Genomic DNA, 13,999 nt, shown 5'->3' with positions numbered 1-13,999 from the left:
AGAACAATCCTCTCAGCTAAACTTGCATGTCGGAAGGGAGCTGTAATCTCCTTTACTATGCTGAACGGTCACAATTAAAGCCAAGTCATTTGCCTGAGCTGCCAGTTGGACAAAGGCCCAAGACAAGCGGCTGGCTAGAGCTTTCTCCCAGAGACCGGAGGGAAAGGGGGACTGGCGCGCGCCGGGGAAAGGCTGGGAATCAGCCTTCCCACGTGCTCGAGACTGAAACGGTGGCAGCGCGTGGGCAAGCCCGGCTGTCGGCGCCAGTCAGCCGCCACGTGCTGCTTGGGCCACGAGGTGGGAGGGACCCCCAGCAGGGCAGGTGGGCCCCACAGGGAGCGAGCCTGCAGGAGAGGCAAAGCGTGGGAATGGCTCGCTGTTTCCTCTGCGCACCCGAGTCAACGCGGAGCCACAGCAAGTCTAGACAAGGCCTGTGGTTCTAGCAGGCGTCACTCTGAAGCCAGGCAATTTATTTGTTCTTGAAGCAAGTGAGCGAGGCCAGCAAGGGATAGGCATAACGCTGAGGAACTCGGCACGGCTGCCCCGGCAGCAGCCACGCAGCTGGCGGGGGCAGCGCCTGGACCCTGGAGCAAAGCAACAGCCCCTCAGACGCCTGGTGCCATCGGCGCAACAAGAGCCAGCAGCAGCTCCAAGAGCCCCAAGGAATGAAGTGTCCTCAGGGGCTCCAAAGAGTTAACGCTGCTGCAAGCACCTGTTGTGAAGGAATGCCAGTCCCGACGCCTGGAGCAGATAACCGGCATAATCACGAGGGCTGCAAGCCCAGTGCCAAGGAAAACACACTGCCCAAGCCCACGGCCAGAAATCCGGCCGTAGGAATGTCCAGTCATCGCACCGAGGCGCGCCCAGGCAGAGATACGTGCACTAAGCCTGGCACCAGCGTGGCACACGGGCACATGGATGCTGCCCAGACTGTGCTGGCTCGTACGGCCTCGTGGCAGAACAACATCAGCAGCTAAATCAATACCTGCCTCCTGGCACAAGGAGAGGAGCCCCCGTCCCCATCGGCAGCTACAGGGGCTGAACCTGCCCAGGGCAGCGCACCTACAGCCTGTCCCCTGGATGGGTTTGGGCCTGCCCCTGCCTCCCTGGCGCAGGCAGCAGCATCAGGCCCCACAGGGTCCCCTTCCTCCAGCCCCGGTGAATCCCCAGCAGGCCACAGCATCGCCTGTGAAAAGGCTTTGCCATAATGGAGGAAGCCTCCCTCAGCACAGAGGACCATGCACGTGCTCATTTCCCCATGCACCCTTGAGCACAGGGGCTGGGCACAGAGCAGCACCCTGCAGAGAGATAGGGAGTCGAGGGCTGACAGGGAAACCCTCACCTGCCCCAAAGCCTGAGGCAGGAAGGTCTGACCACCCTATCACCCAGGGGAGCAAAGGTCACCGCGCGGCCCCTCGCTCACTGCCCGACACACCAGGCACAGACATCCACGTGCCTTTCAAACTGCCCAGCACAGCCCATGGCAAGAAAGTCACACTAAATTCAGACTTCTTAAAAAGCTCTCTGAGCTTCCCAAATTCAACCCAAATGTATTTTTAAGGAGGTGGTGTAGGGGGGCGTTATCTAATCCACAGAGCACCTGCGACCCCTCGCACACACAAGTCCTGGTGCAAGCGGATCCACCACCCCCTTGAACAGGTCACAGAAGCAAAGGCTGACACCAAGGGAAACTTGAAATTCAGTCCGTGCCTGCAGACCGAGGCGCTGCCCCAGACCCGAGCCCCTCTGCCCACCCACACACTTTTAGCTGCCTTTTCCCAAGATGGATGTTTTTCTTCCTCTCGCTGCCATGTGAAAGCTCTTCACACACAGCAGGGACCACCGTCACAGCTGGGAAACAGTGAAAGTGGCTGTATGCGAAGGGGGACCAAACACAGGTTTCCCTCTAATCTGGCAGGGATAAGAAACGTGGGCCTCGCTTGAAAGAGCAGCAAGCCCATTTTCAGACACAGGAAGCCCTGCCCCGAGTCTCCAAAGGAGTCCCTGCCTGCCCACCCCTCCCCTCCCCTCCCCGGCTGCCCTCAGCACAAGGTGGCCCACGCTCTCCCTGTGCCAGGACCTCGCGCAGGGAGCTGGCTGTGAGCGCATCGCCAGTCCTAAGGCAGGAGCCCTACTGGCAGCTGCATGCAGCAGTGTGGAGCTGGCTGCAGGTGGGTGAGAACAGGCCCCGGCTGCTCCGTGCAGGTGAAGCCTCGCCGTCCCTTGCAGCGATGGCTTCCACTGCTGCCTGACAGGGAAGCCATGCGCATTGAGACAGCTGCCCTGCCACAGCACGAGAGCTTGGGCCCCGCTCTCCCAGGCTCTGACCCAGCAGGGTCCCTGCACCACTGCCACATCTCCCACAGCCCACCCAGGCCCCTCCTGCCCAGCCTTGCTTTTGGGGTCATGCAGGGCAGCCTCCATACTGACTGGCTGGGAAGCAGAGCAAGTGTGGGCCCTGCTCCAGTGGCCAGGGGCAGAAACAGCACCCTGCCCCTGCCACGGGGCTGCTCCAGCTAGTGCTGGGAGCACGACTCCTGCAGATCTGTTCTCAGCTCTGCCACCCACTGTGGAGTGCCCAATGCCCACTCAAGACTGTGGAAAGGCTCCCTTCCTAGGTGCATGGGGTTCAGGTCAGGCCTTGTGTGGATCTGTACAGGATCTACCTGCCCCCCTGCAGGCTTCTGCTCCCTGCCAGGAAGGTGGATTATGCTTCGTTAGTTAACGCAGCACAGAGTGGAAGGCAGCCAGCGTTAACATCCCACTGGCTCCAGGGGCCCCCCAACACGCCAAGGGGAGCTGCTCCCGCCCCTGCCACGTGACAGTAACAGACGCGATCACCAGCGATCCCTCTCAGACACCTTGGCCCCGGGTCACCCTGCTGGGGGCTCCTCCGAGCCCAGCCAGGGTGGCATGTGCTGCCCCAGACGCACCATTTGGCTCTGGGCACTTCAGGCTTTCCTCAGCTCTTCAACTCTGCCGGATGCATGAGGCCAAGCAAATGCACTGAGCTGCATGTTCATACCCAACAGCTACACTCTGGGCTGGGCCAAGGGGAGGATTTGCTTGGCTTAGGGACCTGCTTCTTGTGCTGCCCAGGGCTCTCGCGGGGTTTCATTCCTCATGGCGGCCTCAAGGGACTGCTGATCTGGGCCCACAGAAGGAGACAAGACAGCAGAGGATGGGAGAGTGGATAAGCCCCCGGCCTTGGTGTTGGGCTGCCCTGCAATGACCACAAGGCATTTACCCATGCACTCCAAGGGTTAAGCAGCTGCTGAATGCCCACATCGAGCTGCCCACTTGGACACTTCAGTGGCGCTCACCAGAGTACCCCGGCACTTGTGCCCACCTCCCAGCTTCCAGCCAACGTTGGGCCTCCTACAAGTGGAGTGGATGGAGTGACACGCCTGCACCCACCGACTCTGGTGGGGGGAAAGTGCTGCTCAAAATGCTCCCAAAGCCCAGGCCCTGAGCAGAGTGGCAGGGCACAAACCCCCATGCCCAACGCCCCCCTGACACAGAGCATAACAGGGGGCTGGCAGAGAGATGTTTCTCTGCACAATAAACGCCAGCAAACAGCATGATGGGTGGGGCTGGAAAGGCCGCTACTTACAACGTCGTAACCTGTGGGTGCCCGGTTCCGGGAGGCAACCACCCCGACTCCGGTGATTGGGTCCATCGGCAGGTCGGGTAAGGCGTCCGAAAGGTCACGGACTTCGGGCATCATGGACTGATCCTGAAATAGGGAAACCGTGTCAGGGGGCTGTGGGGCAGCACCTTCCCACAGCCCCTGCAGCAGCCTGCAAGCGAGCCCAGGCTGCAGTGCCGCGACTGACAGCCAAACCAAACCAAATCCAGAGCCCAGCCAGGCACACCCTCCGCACCGCGGTGGCGTCTGCCTCCAATGTTACAGCTCTGCTGTGTTTGACAGGACTGGAACCAGTGCCAACAGCCTCTCCTGAGCTCAGCCACCCCGCTCCCGGAGCATTTGGGCTGGGCAGGGCTCCTCCAGCGGCGTTAAGAGAACTGAAGTGCATGCCCCAAATGAAGCACCCTGCACCCCTGGGCTCTGGCGGGTGGGGTGACTTGGCCACTTCAGGCAGGGTGGAAGCTGCTTCCAGAGGCTTTGTGTTACGGTTTCCCTTCCCAGCTCTGTCAGGCACGCAGGGGCTCTACCCCGGGACTCCAGCCCTTCCTTGCTCCTGCCCGCACACGGCCAGCATACAGACAACGGGGCTCCTACCCAGCACACACTGCCTCCCTCTCCCAAGAGCTCGCACCCCAGAAGCAGGGCAGGTGCCGAGGAAATGGCACAGAGGCAACTAGCATGCACCAGTCCTCCAGAACAGCGGGGCCCTGGGAGCACTGTCGAGGAGGAAAGGGAGGGTGCTGGGGGCTGCGGGCTGGTAGAGCTGCTGGTGCAGGAAGCAGGGCAGGGTTCAGGCAGGGAGCTGTGGGGAGAGCTCCAGCCAGGCAGGGGGCAAAGAGCCTGCCCAGGGCAGGGAAGGGATGCTGCTGCCTAAGCGCGTGAGGCACGTCCGCCCTTGCTCCCAGGAAGGAAGGATGCACCAGGAAACCGCCCCATGCCTGGAGCACAGAGGGCCGTGCTCGGTGCACGAGGGAGGGAGCGCAGCACACCAGGGAAGCCAGACAAGCCGAGGAGGAGAGCTACCTAGGGGCAGGCCCAGCTGCACAGCCATCACACCCAGCACCTTTCAGGCCAAGGATGACTGGTTACTTACTGCTTCTACAAAAGGCTGAGGCGTACCGGTGCCAGGAGCCGCACTCTACGCTTCGCAACGCTCAGTCAGAGCAACACCTCGCTGCAGGCAACACGCACCGCTGGGGCCTGAGCAAGCTGCACCGAGCACGCTTGTCTAACACGCGCTCCCGACCGCAGGAGCAGGGACCCTGGACAGTGTCACGGAAGACAGTGCCACTGGGCTGGCATCAGGGAAGAGCTCTGCTCCATCGCCTGCTCCAGCTCCCGGCAAGCATGGAGCCAAGCCAAGGCGCAGCTCGCTTTGTTTCCTAGCAACCTGGAAAATAGGAATTTGCATTTTGAGCCCTCGACGTTTTACCTCCCTTGCCCACCGGGACGCCGCGCCCTCCCGCGGTCAGCCTGGACGAGCCACGGGACAGGCGCCCTGCGGCCGGCGGGCACTGCTCCTCTAGCACGGACACTAACCTGCTCCCAGGCAAAGTCTGCAGCCTCTCAAAGGCTTTGCAATAAACCGCTCGCCAATGGAAGGTGCAAATTCTGTGACCCTGAAATACTGTCATTCGAACTTAAACAATACATGACCTTTACTTCAAACAAGCTTCTGATAAATCCTTTCCCAGGTGGCTTAGTGACCTAGATCCACAGCAAAGGGAACTGACAGGTGACAAATAGCACGATTTGCTTCTGCAAGCCCAGAACACCCCCCCAGTCTCAGACGTCATGTCTTCTGCTGTCAAAATGCAAGAGAAGGGTCCTCCAGATCGCCGATTTACCTTGTGGCACCCATACACAGTTTGGAAAATGCACGCTGAATCTGAAAGCTGAAGGCATTTGCCATTCTCCAGCCAGCTCCCCTACAACCAGAGCGTTCAGCACAACTCCTCACACAAATGCAGCGCTCTTGCTGAGGCTCGAACGCATGCAAGTCGGAGGCAGAGGGCCCCTCTCGCCCATCTGAGTTGCAGGGGTGCGGCCGAGTCCCACACAGCGCTCCTTCCTGGGGAAGGTCCTGGAAAGGTCGACATCTCTCCGCCCTCTCCAGCTTTTCTTTCCCTTCCGAGTTTCCCAGCATTGTCTAAGCAGCCAGCGCAGAAATGCATCTCAAGATGCTTGGGGCTCTCTCACCTCCACAGCCACTGGGCGATGCAGCCCCAGACACACTGGATGCTTCCCAGGGAGCTGAGGTTTACGCTGCAGCGGTGCAGGATTGCTGCAGCCAGTCAGACGTGGTGGAAACTGCTCGTGGGATTTTCCTATGAAAAAGAAGCCCCAGAAAGCCGTAGGCTTCTGGGACCGGTTGGGCACTGCGAGTTACTGGGGCGGCCTGGGGCCACGGGGTCCGGTGGAGCTGAACTCGAGTAGGCAGCATACCTCAGGAGCAACTTGCAGCATCTCCCAGGCCCTCGCTCACAAGCCAACAGTCCAGAATACTTGCTACTCTCACAGGTACAGGATCAAAAACAACTCCCGTCTCCCAGCTGCTCCCAAGCCCCCAGCAATTTCTGGAGCCAGCAGCTGGCTGTGCAAGTTGTAGGCCGCCACGAGGCCTCCTCACGAGAAAGCCCAGGGCCAGCTCTTCACCTGCGCTATGTGGGGGGCAGATAAGAGCAGCAGGGCACGTGCTCTGCCCAGGGCCCAGCCGCCGGAGCAGGGGAGCTCAAGGGGGAGGAGAGCTGCAGCCCTACCTCCAAGCTTGCCTCTCCAAACGCCTTGCTTGGGATGCGGCAGCCCAATGGCAAGGCTACTGCCTATGCAATGGCTTGCATGGGTTGGCGCCAGGGAACACGAGCACTGCCCTGGAGTAAGGTCATCAAGGGTCCCACTCTCAAGGAGCAAGCAAGGGGGCTGCTGCTCACAGGACTTTGCACGGGAAGTGATCTAGCCGGGTACCGGGGGGCGGCCCTTGCCGAACCAGGAAAGAAACACCAGGCATCCTGGACACCAGCGTCTCTGTGGGCCTGTCAATGCTGGGACGGCACCGCACCGTAGCTGCCCTGCCCAGCATGGGTCACGTGGGCTGCACCGGTCGCTCACACGAGGGCTCTGTGCTAGCACCACTGTGCCAAGGGCGGACAGCCCGTGCAGACGAGGCTGGCAGGGCGTTGGAAGGGCGCGCTGGGTACTGCCAGCAGAGCATCGCCGGCTACACTTGCGGGCTGGGATGGGCTGCTACAAACCAGGCCCGAGGCTGAAACGCTCAAGGGGCAGCGCCAGCCCCTCCGCGAGCCCAGGAACAAAGTGCCAGGCGTGACAGGGGCAGGGAGGGGGCTGAGCACAGGCAAGAGTTGCTGGCTGTGCCCTGGAGAACAGCTCCATGGAGGTGCATCGCTCGTTCCGTGACGGCTGACACAAACCTGCCCTCCTTGGATGACAGGCAGAAAGGTGCCTTTGTCACCGAGGTGCCACCTCCAAGGCAGAGCAGCTCTGCGGGCGTCTGACTCACAGCGCGGCAGCGGGGGAAGGAGCCGCATCAATCCTCGCATTGTCACAGCTCACACAAAGCCCCTTTATCACGGCAGTGGCACAGGCTCCGAGCAGAGGAAACGGGGCTTTCTGCGCTGCCATGGCAAGGCCGAGTCAGACACGATGCTGGCTGGGAGGGCGAGGGGGAGCCGGCAGCAGCGCCCAGCAGCAGACGGGCAGGGATGTTTTCTGCTGGCTCCAGAGCGGCCGGCTCGGCCCGCTCGATCCCAGCCGGGCTCTCACGCCGCGCAGCCCCTGGCCCGCTGAGCTGGCCGGATAGGGGCGGCGGGCTCAGAGATGCAGCAAGGACTAAGGTCGCTGCCATCCCTGCGGGGCCAGGGTCTGAGGGTGGCACCCACAGAGGTGCAGGCCCGTGCTCCTTGCACCAGGCGCGTTTCACCGCAGCACGGCCCCAGCTGGGGCTGGATGTGGAGCACGGCGATCTGGAGCCAGGCGCTGGGCGATGTCTCAGAGAGGTTGTCACTGAACCCGCTGGACACCGCTAAGTCCCGACTTCTTCGCCCTTCAGAGTGACCAGCGCAGCGAGAGCAGGGCGGGCGGGCGGGTGGGCGGCTGGGGGAGCGGAGCGGAGCGCGGGGCAGGCTGCGTCTGGGCAGAGCGCTGCGAAGGACGAAGGCCAACAAGCAGCAGAGGCCAAGGTCCAGCCCAGCCAGGGGAGCTGCACGTGGCCACCCCTGCCAGCACCGCCCAGCACTCGCGTGTCCTCGGCTCGGGCCTGTCCTGCTGCGTGGCAGGAGGTCCCCGCGGGCCCCATGGCCGAGCAGCGCAGCGCCTGGTCCGAGGCCTTCGATGCACCTTCTTCGCTCCCTGGACACGAGCACCCCGCCGCGGGGGCCGACCGGTGCAGGCTCGGCAGCCCATCTCACCCGCCGCCGCGCGGCTCTTCCCAACTCTTCTGCGCGCCCCGGACGCGCGAGGAGCTGCCGACGGCAAGCGCGTTACAGCGGCCAGACTCGGAGCCCGGCCTGCCCCGTCCGCGGGGACGCCCGGCACGCGGCTCCCACCGACATCCGCCGTCCTCCCGCGCTCGTGGCGGTCCTCTTCCTTCCTTCCTCGCCTCCTCGCTCCCGCTCGCTACCCGCCAGGCCTTCCACCTCCGCCGGCGCGGGCTTATCCTCGACGGCCAAGGGCGTCCGGACCTCGCACCAACGCCCGGCAGCCCTCGCTCGCTCGGACGCTCGCCCGCGGCCGCGCCGCTTTGACGCCAACGGAAGGAAAACGAAGCTTCAAAATTAAAAGCAAAGCAAACACATTTGAGGCCAACAGAGCCGGGCTGCCGACCCCCCGGGTGCGCCGCGGCGAGCCCCTCGTCGTGCCCGCGCCTGCGGGGGCGAAACCCAGCGCTCCACCGAACCGGCGCGCTGCCGGCGCCATGCCGCGGGCGCGGGTTTGCAGAACGAGAACAGTGCCCGTTCTGCACGGCCGGTTCCCGCGCCCGGGGCAGTGCGGCCGCCCGCCTGCCGCGCCCACGGCAGCCCCGCCGCCGGCACCTGCGCCCCACGCCGCCCCGCCCCGCCCCGCCCCTGGAGCCCCGCACCGCACCGCACCGCACCGCACAGCGCGGGGACACGAGCGGCCGGGCCTGGTCCACACGACCGCGGCCTGCGCCTGCTGCTGGCCGGGACGGGCCGCGGCGGGGAGGAGCCGGCGCGGGGCGGCCGTGCCAGGCCGGGGGGCCCCGCACCCGCTCCCGCTCCCTTGCGGCGCGGCGCGGCGCGGCCCGGCCTCACTTAACTGCGTGCGCGCGGGCGGGCGGGGCGCGGCTCCCCCGGCGCAGGCACAGGCAGCTTCTCATGGCCCGGCCCGGCCGGACCGGCTGCGGCGGCGCGGCGCGGGGGGGCGGGGCCTGGCGGCGCGGGGCGGGGCGGGGCGGGCCGCGGGGGGCGGGGCCTGGCGGCCGGGACGCGGCGCCGCAGCGCCCCCTGCCGACCGCCCCCCGCGTCACCCGCACCTCCGCCTGCGTCACCGGCACGGCGGCGTTGCGTCACCGGCACGTCAGCGTTGCGTGTCACGGGCACGTCGGCACGTGTCACGAGCACGTCGGTGGGGTGTGCCACGGGCACGTGGGCGCTGCGTGTCACAGGCATCTCGGTGTATCTCGTGGGTTCACTAGTGTCGTGTCACGGGCACGTTGGTGTGTGTCGTGAGCATGTCTGCATTGTGTGTCACAGGCGTGTTAGCACGTGTCGCGGGTACATTGGTGTTGTGTGTCACAGGCATGTTGGCACGTGTCGCAGGTACATTGGCGTGTGTCACAGGCAGCGCGGCGTTGTGTGTGTAGTCCATACCCGCACCATGCGGCGCGCAGTACTGCTGTCATCCCGCCACGTGACGACACCTCCGTGGGCGGCCTCCCTCCCTCCCTCCCGCCCACGGGCCCAGACCTGCCACACTCACCGTGGCGTGGCGTGGCGTGGCGTGGCATGGTGCAGGCCCCGCCGTGGGGTCCGGCCCCTGTCCCTTTGCTCCAAGGACGCGTCCCTGCGCCGGAGGGCCAGGCGGGGCGACGACACCCGGCGGGCCGGCACCCCCTCGTTCCCGTGGCGGGGGCAGGGCTGCCGGCCCCCCGGGACCGCCCCTCGCAACGAGATCCCCGTGGTCAGGGCGTCCGGGAGCCCCCCCCGCCACGCGACCCGTGACAGGGCAGTCATTCAAATCAACGGTAACCCTTGAATCCAGCTCCTGCCGGCGTCCGGCGAGGTTTTGAACACAAGGGTCGTGTCCCGACGCCGAGCCTACACGCCGTAGCCCGTACCGGGCGCACGCGAGGGCACGGGCGTGTTGGGGCTCCCGGAAGAGCTGCAAACGGAGCGGGGACCCTGCCGCGGGGATCGGCCGGCGCGCCGGGGGCCAGCCCTGCCTGCGCAGGCGCGCACCCACGTCTCTGCCATGCGACGGGGGTCCCTAGCGGGGCAGCCTTCTCCGGACCCGACGGTCCCCTTTATCGCCGCCTTCCCCGGCTGTGTTGGAGCGGCGAGGCGCGCGGCGGCGGGGGAGCTGGGCTTCCCTGCCCACGTCTGTCCCCGGCTCCGTCTCTGGTCTCTTCGCCAGGCAGGGTGGGCGACCCTCCCCGACCTTGCACACGTGCAAGAGGTCGGAGCTGCTAGTGCCAGGCCGTGCGGCGGGTCCGCGCAGGACACGGGCCGTAGCACAGACAATGGCCGTATCCCCATCAGTGGCACGAACACAGCACGCTGCAAGGGCGAGGAGCGCTCGTGGTCGTCCCCTTGCCACGGGCCGTGTCCCTCTCAGACGGGGGCGCTACCACGGGCGCCACCTTTCCGGTGAAGCACAAGCTGTTGGCTGTGGCCAAGCAATGGTAATGCCGGGGTATTCGTTGTCCCACCGGTGCCTCTTTTTGTCTCATTTGCGGCTAATCCTGGCAGCTGCTGCGTCTAAAGATTTAAACAAATTATTTTGGATGGCCAGGAGTATAATGCATTTTTTTGATTTGGAAAGTTATTTAGAGAGAGAGAGAGAGAGATGATGCCTAGTGGAAATGAGAAATATATGCCCCATACATAATATATGCCCCAAATGCCCTATTACAAATGCAGCAAGATTTCCTGAACTGAAGAAGTTGATACACATTACAGTGTGTTAATGCTCCCCCACGGAGATGCTGATACAGAGAGAGTCTTTAGTGTGATAATATTAAAAAACAGAGTTTCAATAAGATCCAGGCTACAATGGCAGTGTGAAATGGATGGATTCCAAAGAAAGAGTCTAATTGCTGCTTAGTCTCCAGAAAACATGCCAAGATGCATGGTAGACACATGTGCGGGCATGTTTGTGGCGTGAACTGCAATAACATTTCTTCCTGGGGACCAGGTGCTTTGCCTGAGCCCGGGCTGGAGCCCAGCAGGCGCTCCGCCTGGCCTCGGTACCCCCTAAAGCCCCCCAAGGAGAACCTGCAGAGTGCGAGAAAAGCAGCCGTTTGTGCTGGGACAGACAGGCCCGGACTGGGACCGAGCGCGGCTTCCCCTCCACCTGCGTGGAAGGGCACCGAGGTGAACCCGGCAAAGATCCCTCCAAAGAAACAAATGCACAAAGTGTGCGCGCGGGCTGCAATTCATTAGAAAGTGCGCGGCCGCCTCCAGTGATGCTGCTCCAGCTCATGAGACCGTACCACGCATTTCCCAGCATCATTTGTACCATTTTCATCATCTGAGCCAGTAAAACACTCCGGGACATAAAAAGGTAACAGCTGTGCGATCAGGATGAAGTGAGCATGCTCAGGGCATGGCAAAACGAGCCGGCTGATAAATACAGTGGCTAGCAGGACTGCCTGCGGGGAGAGGACGCTGTTACTTGCTGACCCTGATACCGTGCAGGCCATCGACAGACCTGCTGCACGCATAGAAAGGGGAGCTCAAGTGCAAAGCATTTTAAAGGCTCGAGGAGTACTGCAAACCTGGAAAGTCTATCCCCAAGAAAGGCGGTTACAAGCAAGTTACGGTGATCTAACAACATCCCAAGGAGCCTCTCCTCTTTTTTGAGCAGTCACAGAGGAGGGAGCTCTGCTACTGACGTCCGCGGGGGAGAAGAAGGTGCTCCCACCAAAAGCAGCTGTGCTGTTGTTTGACCCAGAAGAGAAGCAAGGAAGACGTTCCCGGAGGGAGCTGCAGCGCTGGTCACTAAAACACCCAGCGTAACCGCGAGAACACGCTGAGCCTTGGAGGAACGGCGAGGCGGTGGTGTCCTCGCAGGTCCCGAGGAGACTGGGGGATGTACATGAGCGTGGGGGCAAGTGCAGTGGGCAGGGGGCTACACAGAAACGCTGCATCAGACACAGCTAGAAAACCCACAGGATGATGGGGAGCAGGGGGCCTTCCTTATAGCCCCCACAGAGGCTCTCCCAGCTGGAGCTGAGGAGGAGCAGGACCCTTCTGGAAGCAGCACATGAAAGCCCTCATGGTCTGATGACTATTCATTCTCATGATTATTCATGACGGTCTCATGACTATTCATTCCATCCAGGAAGAGCACACGCCAACTGCAGAGACTCCCTCAGCCTGACGGAGGGCTTTTAAACCCGAAAGCTTGCTAAACATTTTCTTTTCCCAACGATTTAAGTTGCTCTAATAAAAGATATCAGATTCACCCAAAGAACCTTGTCTGCATAAAACCCCTGGGATTCAAGTTTCCCCATCCCTTTTGTTGGAGAACTGCTGTAATGCACCATAGAAGGAAAAATAACGTCCCGTCATTATGTGTGCATGTTACCCTTCTGTCCACAGGAACACACTTGCTCCAGTAGCCAGTTTCACTCCAGGTCTGAAATACTGCTTCATTTCTCATATTCCAAGTCTGCCTGATGCAGAAAACATAGCCTAGTGTCTGGTTTCAGGCCACAACCACTGCAGTTTGAGCTTCAGCTGCTACCCTGTGTTTAAACTGTCCTCAACATACGTCTAACATGCTGTTGTTTCACTTGGCGCAACAAAGCTGGCCTTTTGAGCTACAACTTGGCTTAGACTTTTCTACTTTAACTCTTGCTTCTTCCAAGAGAGAAATGGAAAGGCCACGCTGCCTCGTCTGCACCAGCTCAGACCAGAGGCACTGCCGGAGCGGAAGTGGCAGTGCTGCGGACGACATATCCACCTTTCCTCCAAATCCTCGCACTGGAGGATGGAAGAGCAGAACATAGACGTTGCTGGGATCTCACTGTGACCCTCTATTTTATATCTGCGCCTAGATGCTGTAGTGACAGGCACTTTGGAGATGCTGACACATTAAACATGTCACCTGCACTGTCCAGGACAGACCTCCTTTATATTCCTGACCAGACCTTGAGAACTGCCAAAGAGGAGACTGGAATGATCCCAGGCTGTACTGCGGGTCAGCTGCATGGCGAGGCAGGACTTGGGAGCTTGCCACTACACAGATGCCCATTAAAAGCATGTGTCCACCAAACCTGACAGCCACTACAATACCGATTCCTAATGCATTTGTCCTAGGAGTTTCCACGAGCACAGGATACAACACTTCCTCTGAGAAGGCTGACTAATAAAGATAAAGGAGTGCTGCTTAAAATAACCAGTATTTTCTCTGCAAAAGCAGAGGAAAGATTCACTGGTTTTATATTATAGACAGACAGATAGATAGATGTGTGTGTCTACACACACACACACAGATATATTCCATAGATTCTGCCCCAGAGTCGGAGAAGCCCTGTGTGCGCAGTGGACACTTGCTCTCCGCTGGCATGCCTGCGACGATTGATTGATTTCCATAACGAGGGACTAAGGAAGGGAAAGAAGCCGGAGCGCTGCAGCCACACACAACAGAGCAGCAGTTGCACTCAGGGTCTCTCCTTATGAAGATGTTTATTTGACTTTGCTTCTGATTGGAATAAATTAGCCTGTTTCCTCTGGGTTCTGGATGCAAACAGACTTTGTTTTCTTCTTAATTTTATTTTGAAGCTAACTTTGGGGATTCTTCTTTCAGAAGTGATGTAGTATTTCCTGCCAAGAGAATGGCTCGTTACAGAAACACAGCAGCGATGTTTGTGCTGGGTGGGTTTATTTGTTATTGCGGCTTGTGCTTTGTGGCTGAAAGGACGCTTGACGTAGCTAAAGCACTGAGCTAGCACGGCTCTGCTGAAGCTGCTGCAGCTGTGCTGAGACACGCCGGCTCCCGCTCTGCCCAGCGCGCTTCCCAAATCCATCGGGCAATGGACAGGCCTGTGAGCAGCTACACCACCCCTGGGAGCTACTGGACTCCTGCCTCCACAACCGGGACCTCTTCCTAGCTTTGGCCCGTTTTATTCTCTTTTAACAGTAAGAGAGA

General features: G+C 61.1%; 1 protein-coding gene across 3 annotated transcripts in view; it reads right to left on the bottom strand.

Annotated features, from left to right (window-relative positions):
- The window catches only part of MVB12B (multivesicular body subunit 12B), a 75,724-nt gene extending 66,679 nt beyond the window's left edge, over positions 1 to 9,045 (bottom strand). The window contains exons 1-3 of one of the 3 annotated variants that reach the window (XM_059715761.1): positions 8,943 to 9,030; positions 4,743 to 5,039; positions 3,614 to 3,736 (exon numbers count right to left, since the gene is read on the bottom strand). In XM_059715761.1, the coding sequence (XP_059571744.1) occupies positions 3,614 to 3,727 (114 nt within the window). In that variant the 5' untranslated portion in view covers positions 3,728 to 3,736; positions 4,743 to 5,039; positions 8,943 to 9,030. Of the gene's footprint in view, positions 1 to 3,613; positions 3,737 to 4,742; positions 7,876 to 8,942 lie in introns of those variants that run through there. The other 2 variants (XM_059715760.1, XM_019495317.2) reach the window with 2 other exon arrangements.
- Between the last annotated feature and the right edge of the window lie 4,954 nt (positions 9,046 to 13,999).

This window comes from Alligator mississippiensis, chromosome 12, assembly GCF_030867095.1.
Source record: "Alligator mississippiensis isolate rAllMis1 chromosome 12, rAllMis1, whole genome shotgun sequence".
NCBI classification, from domain to species: domain Eukaryota; kingdom Metazoa; phylum Chordata; order Crocodylia; family Alligatoridae; genus Alligator; species Alligator mississippiensis.
The sequence above is the reverse complement of the archived record's forward strand: the minus strand, read 5'-3'. Positions and strand labels throughout refer to the sequence as shown.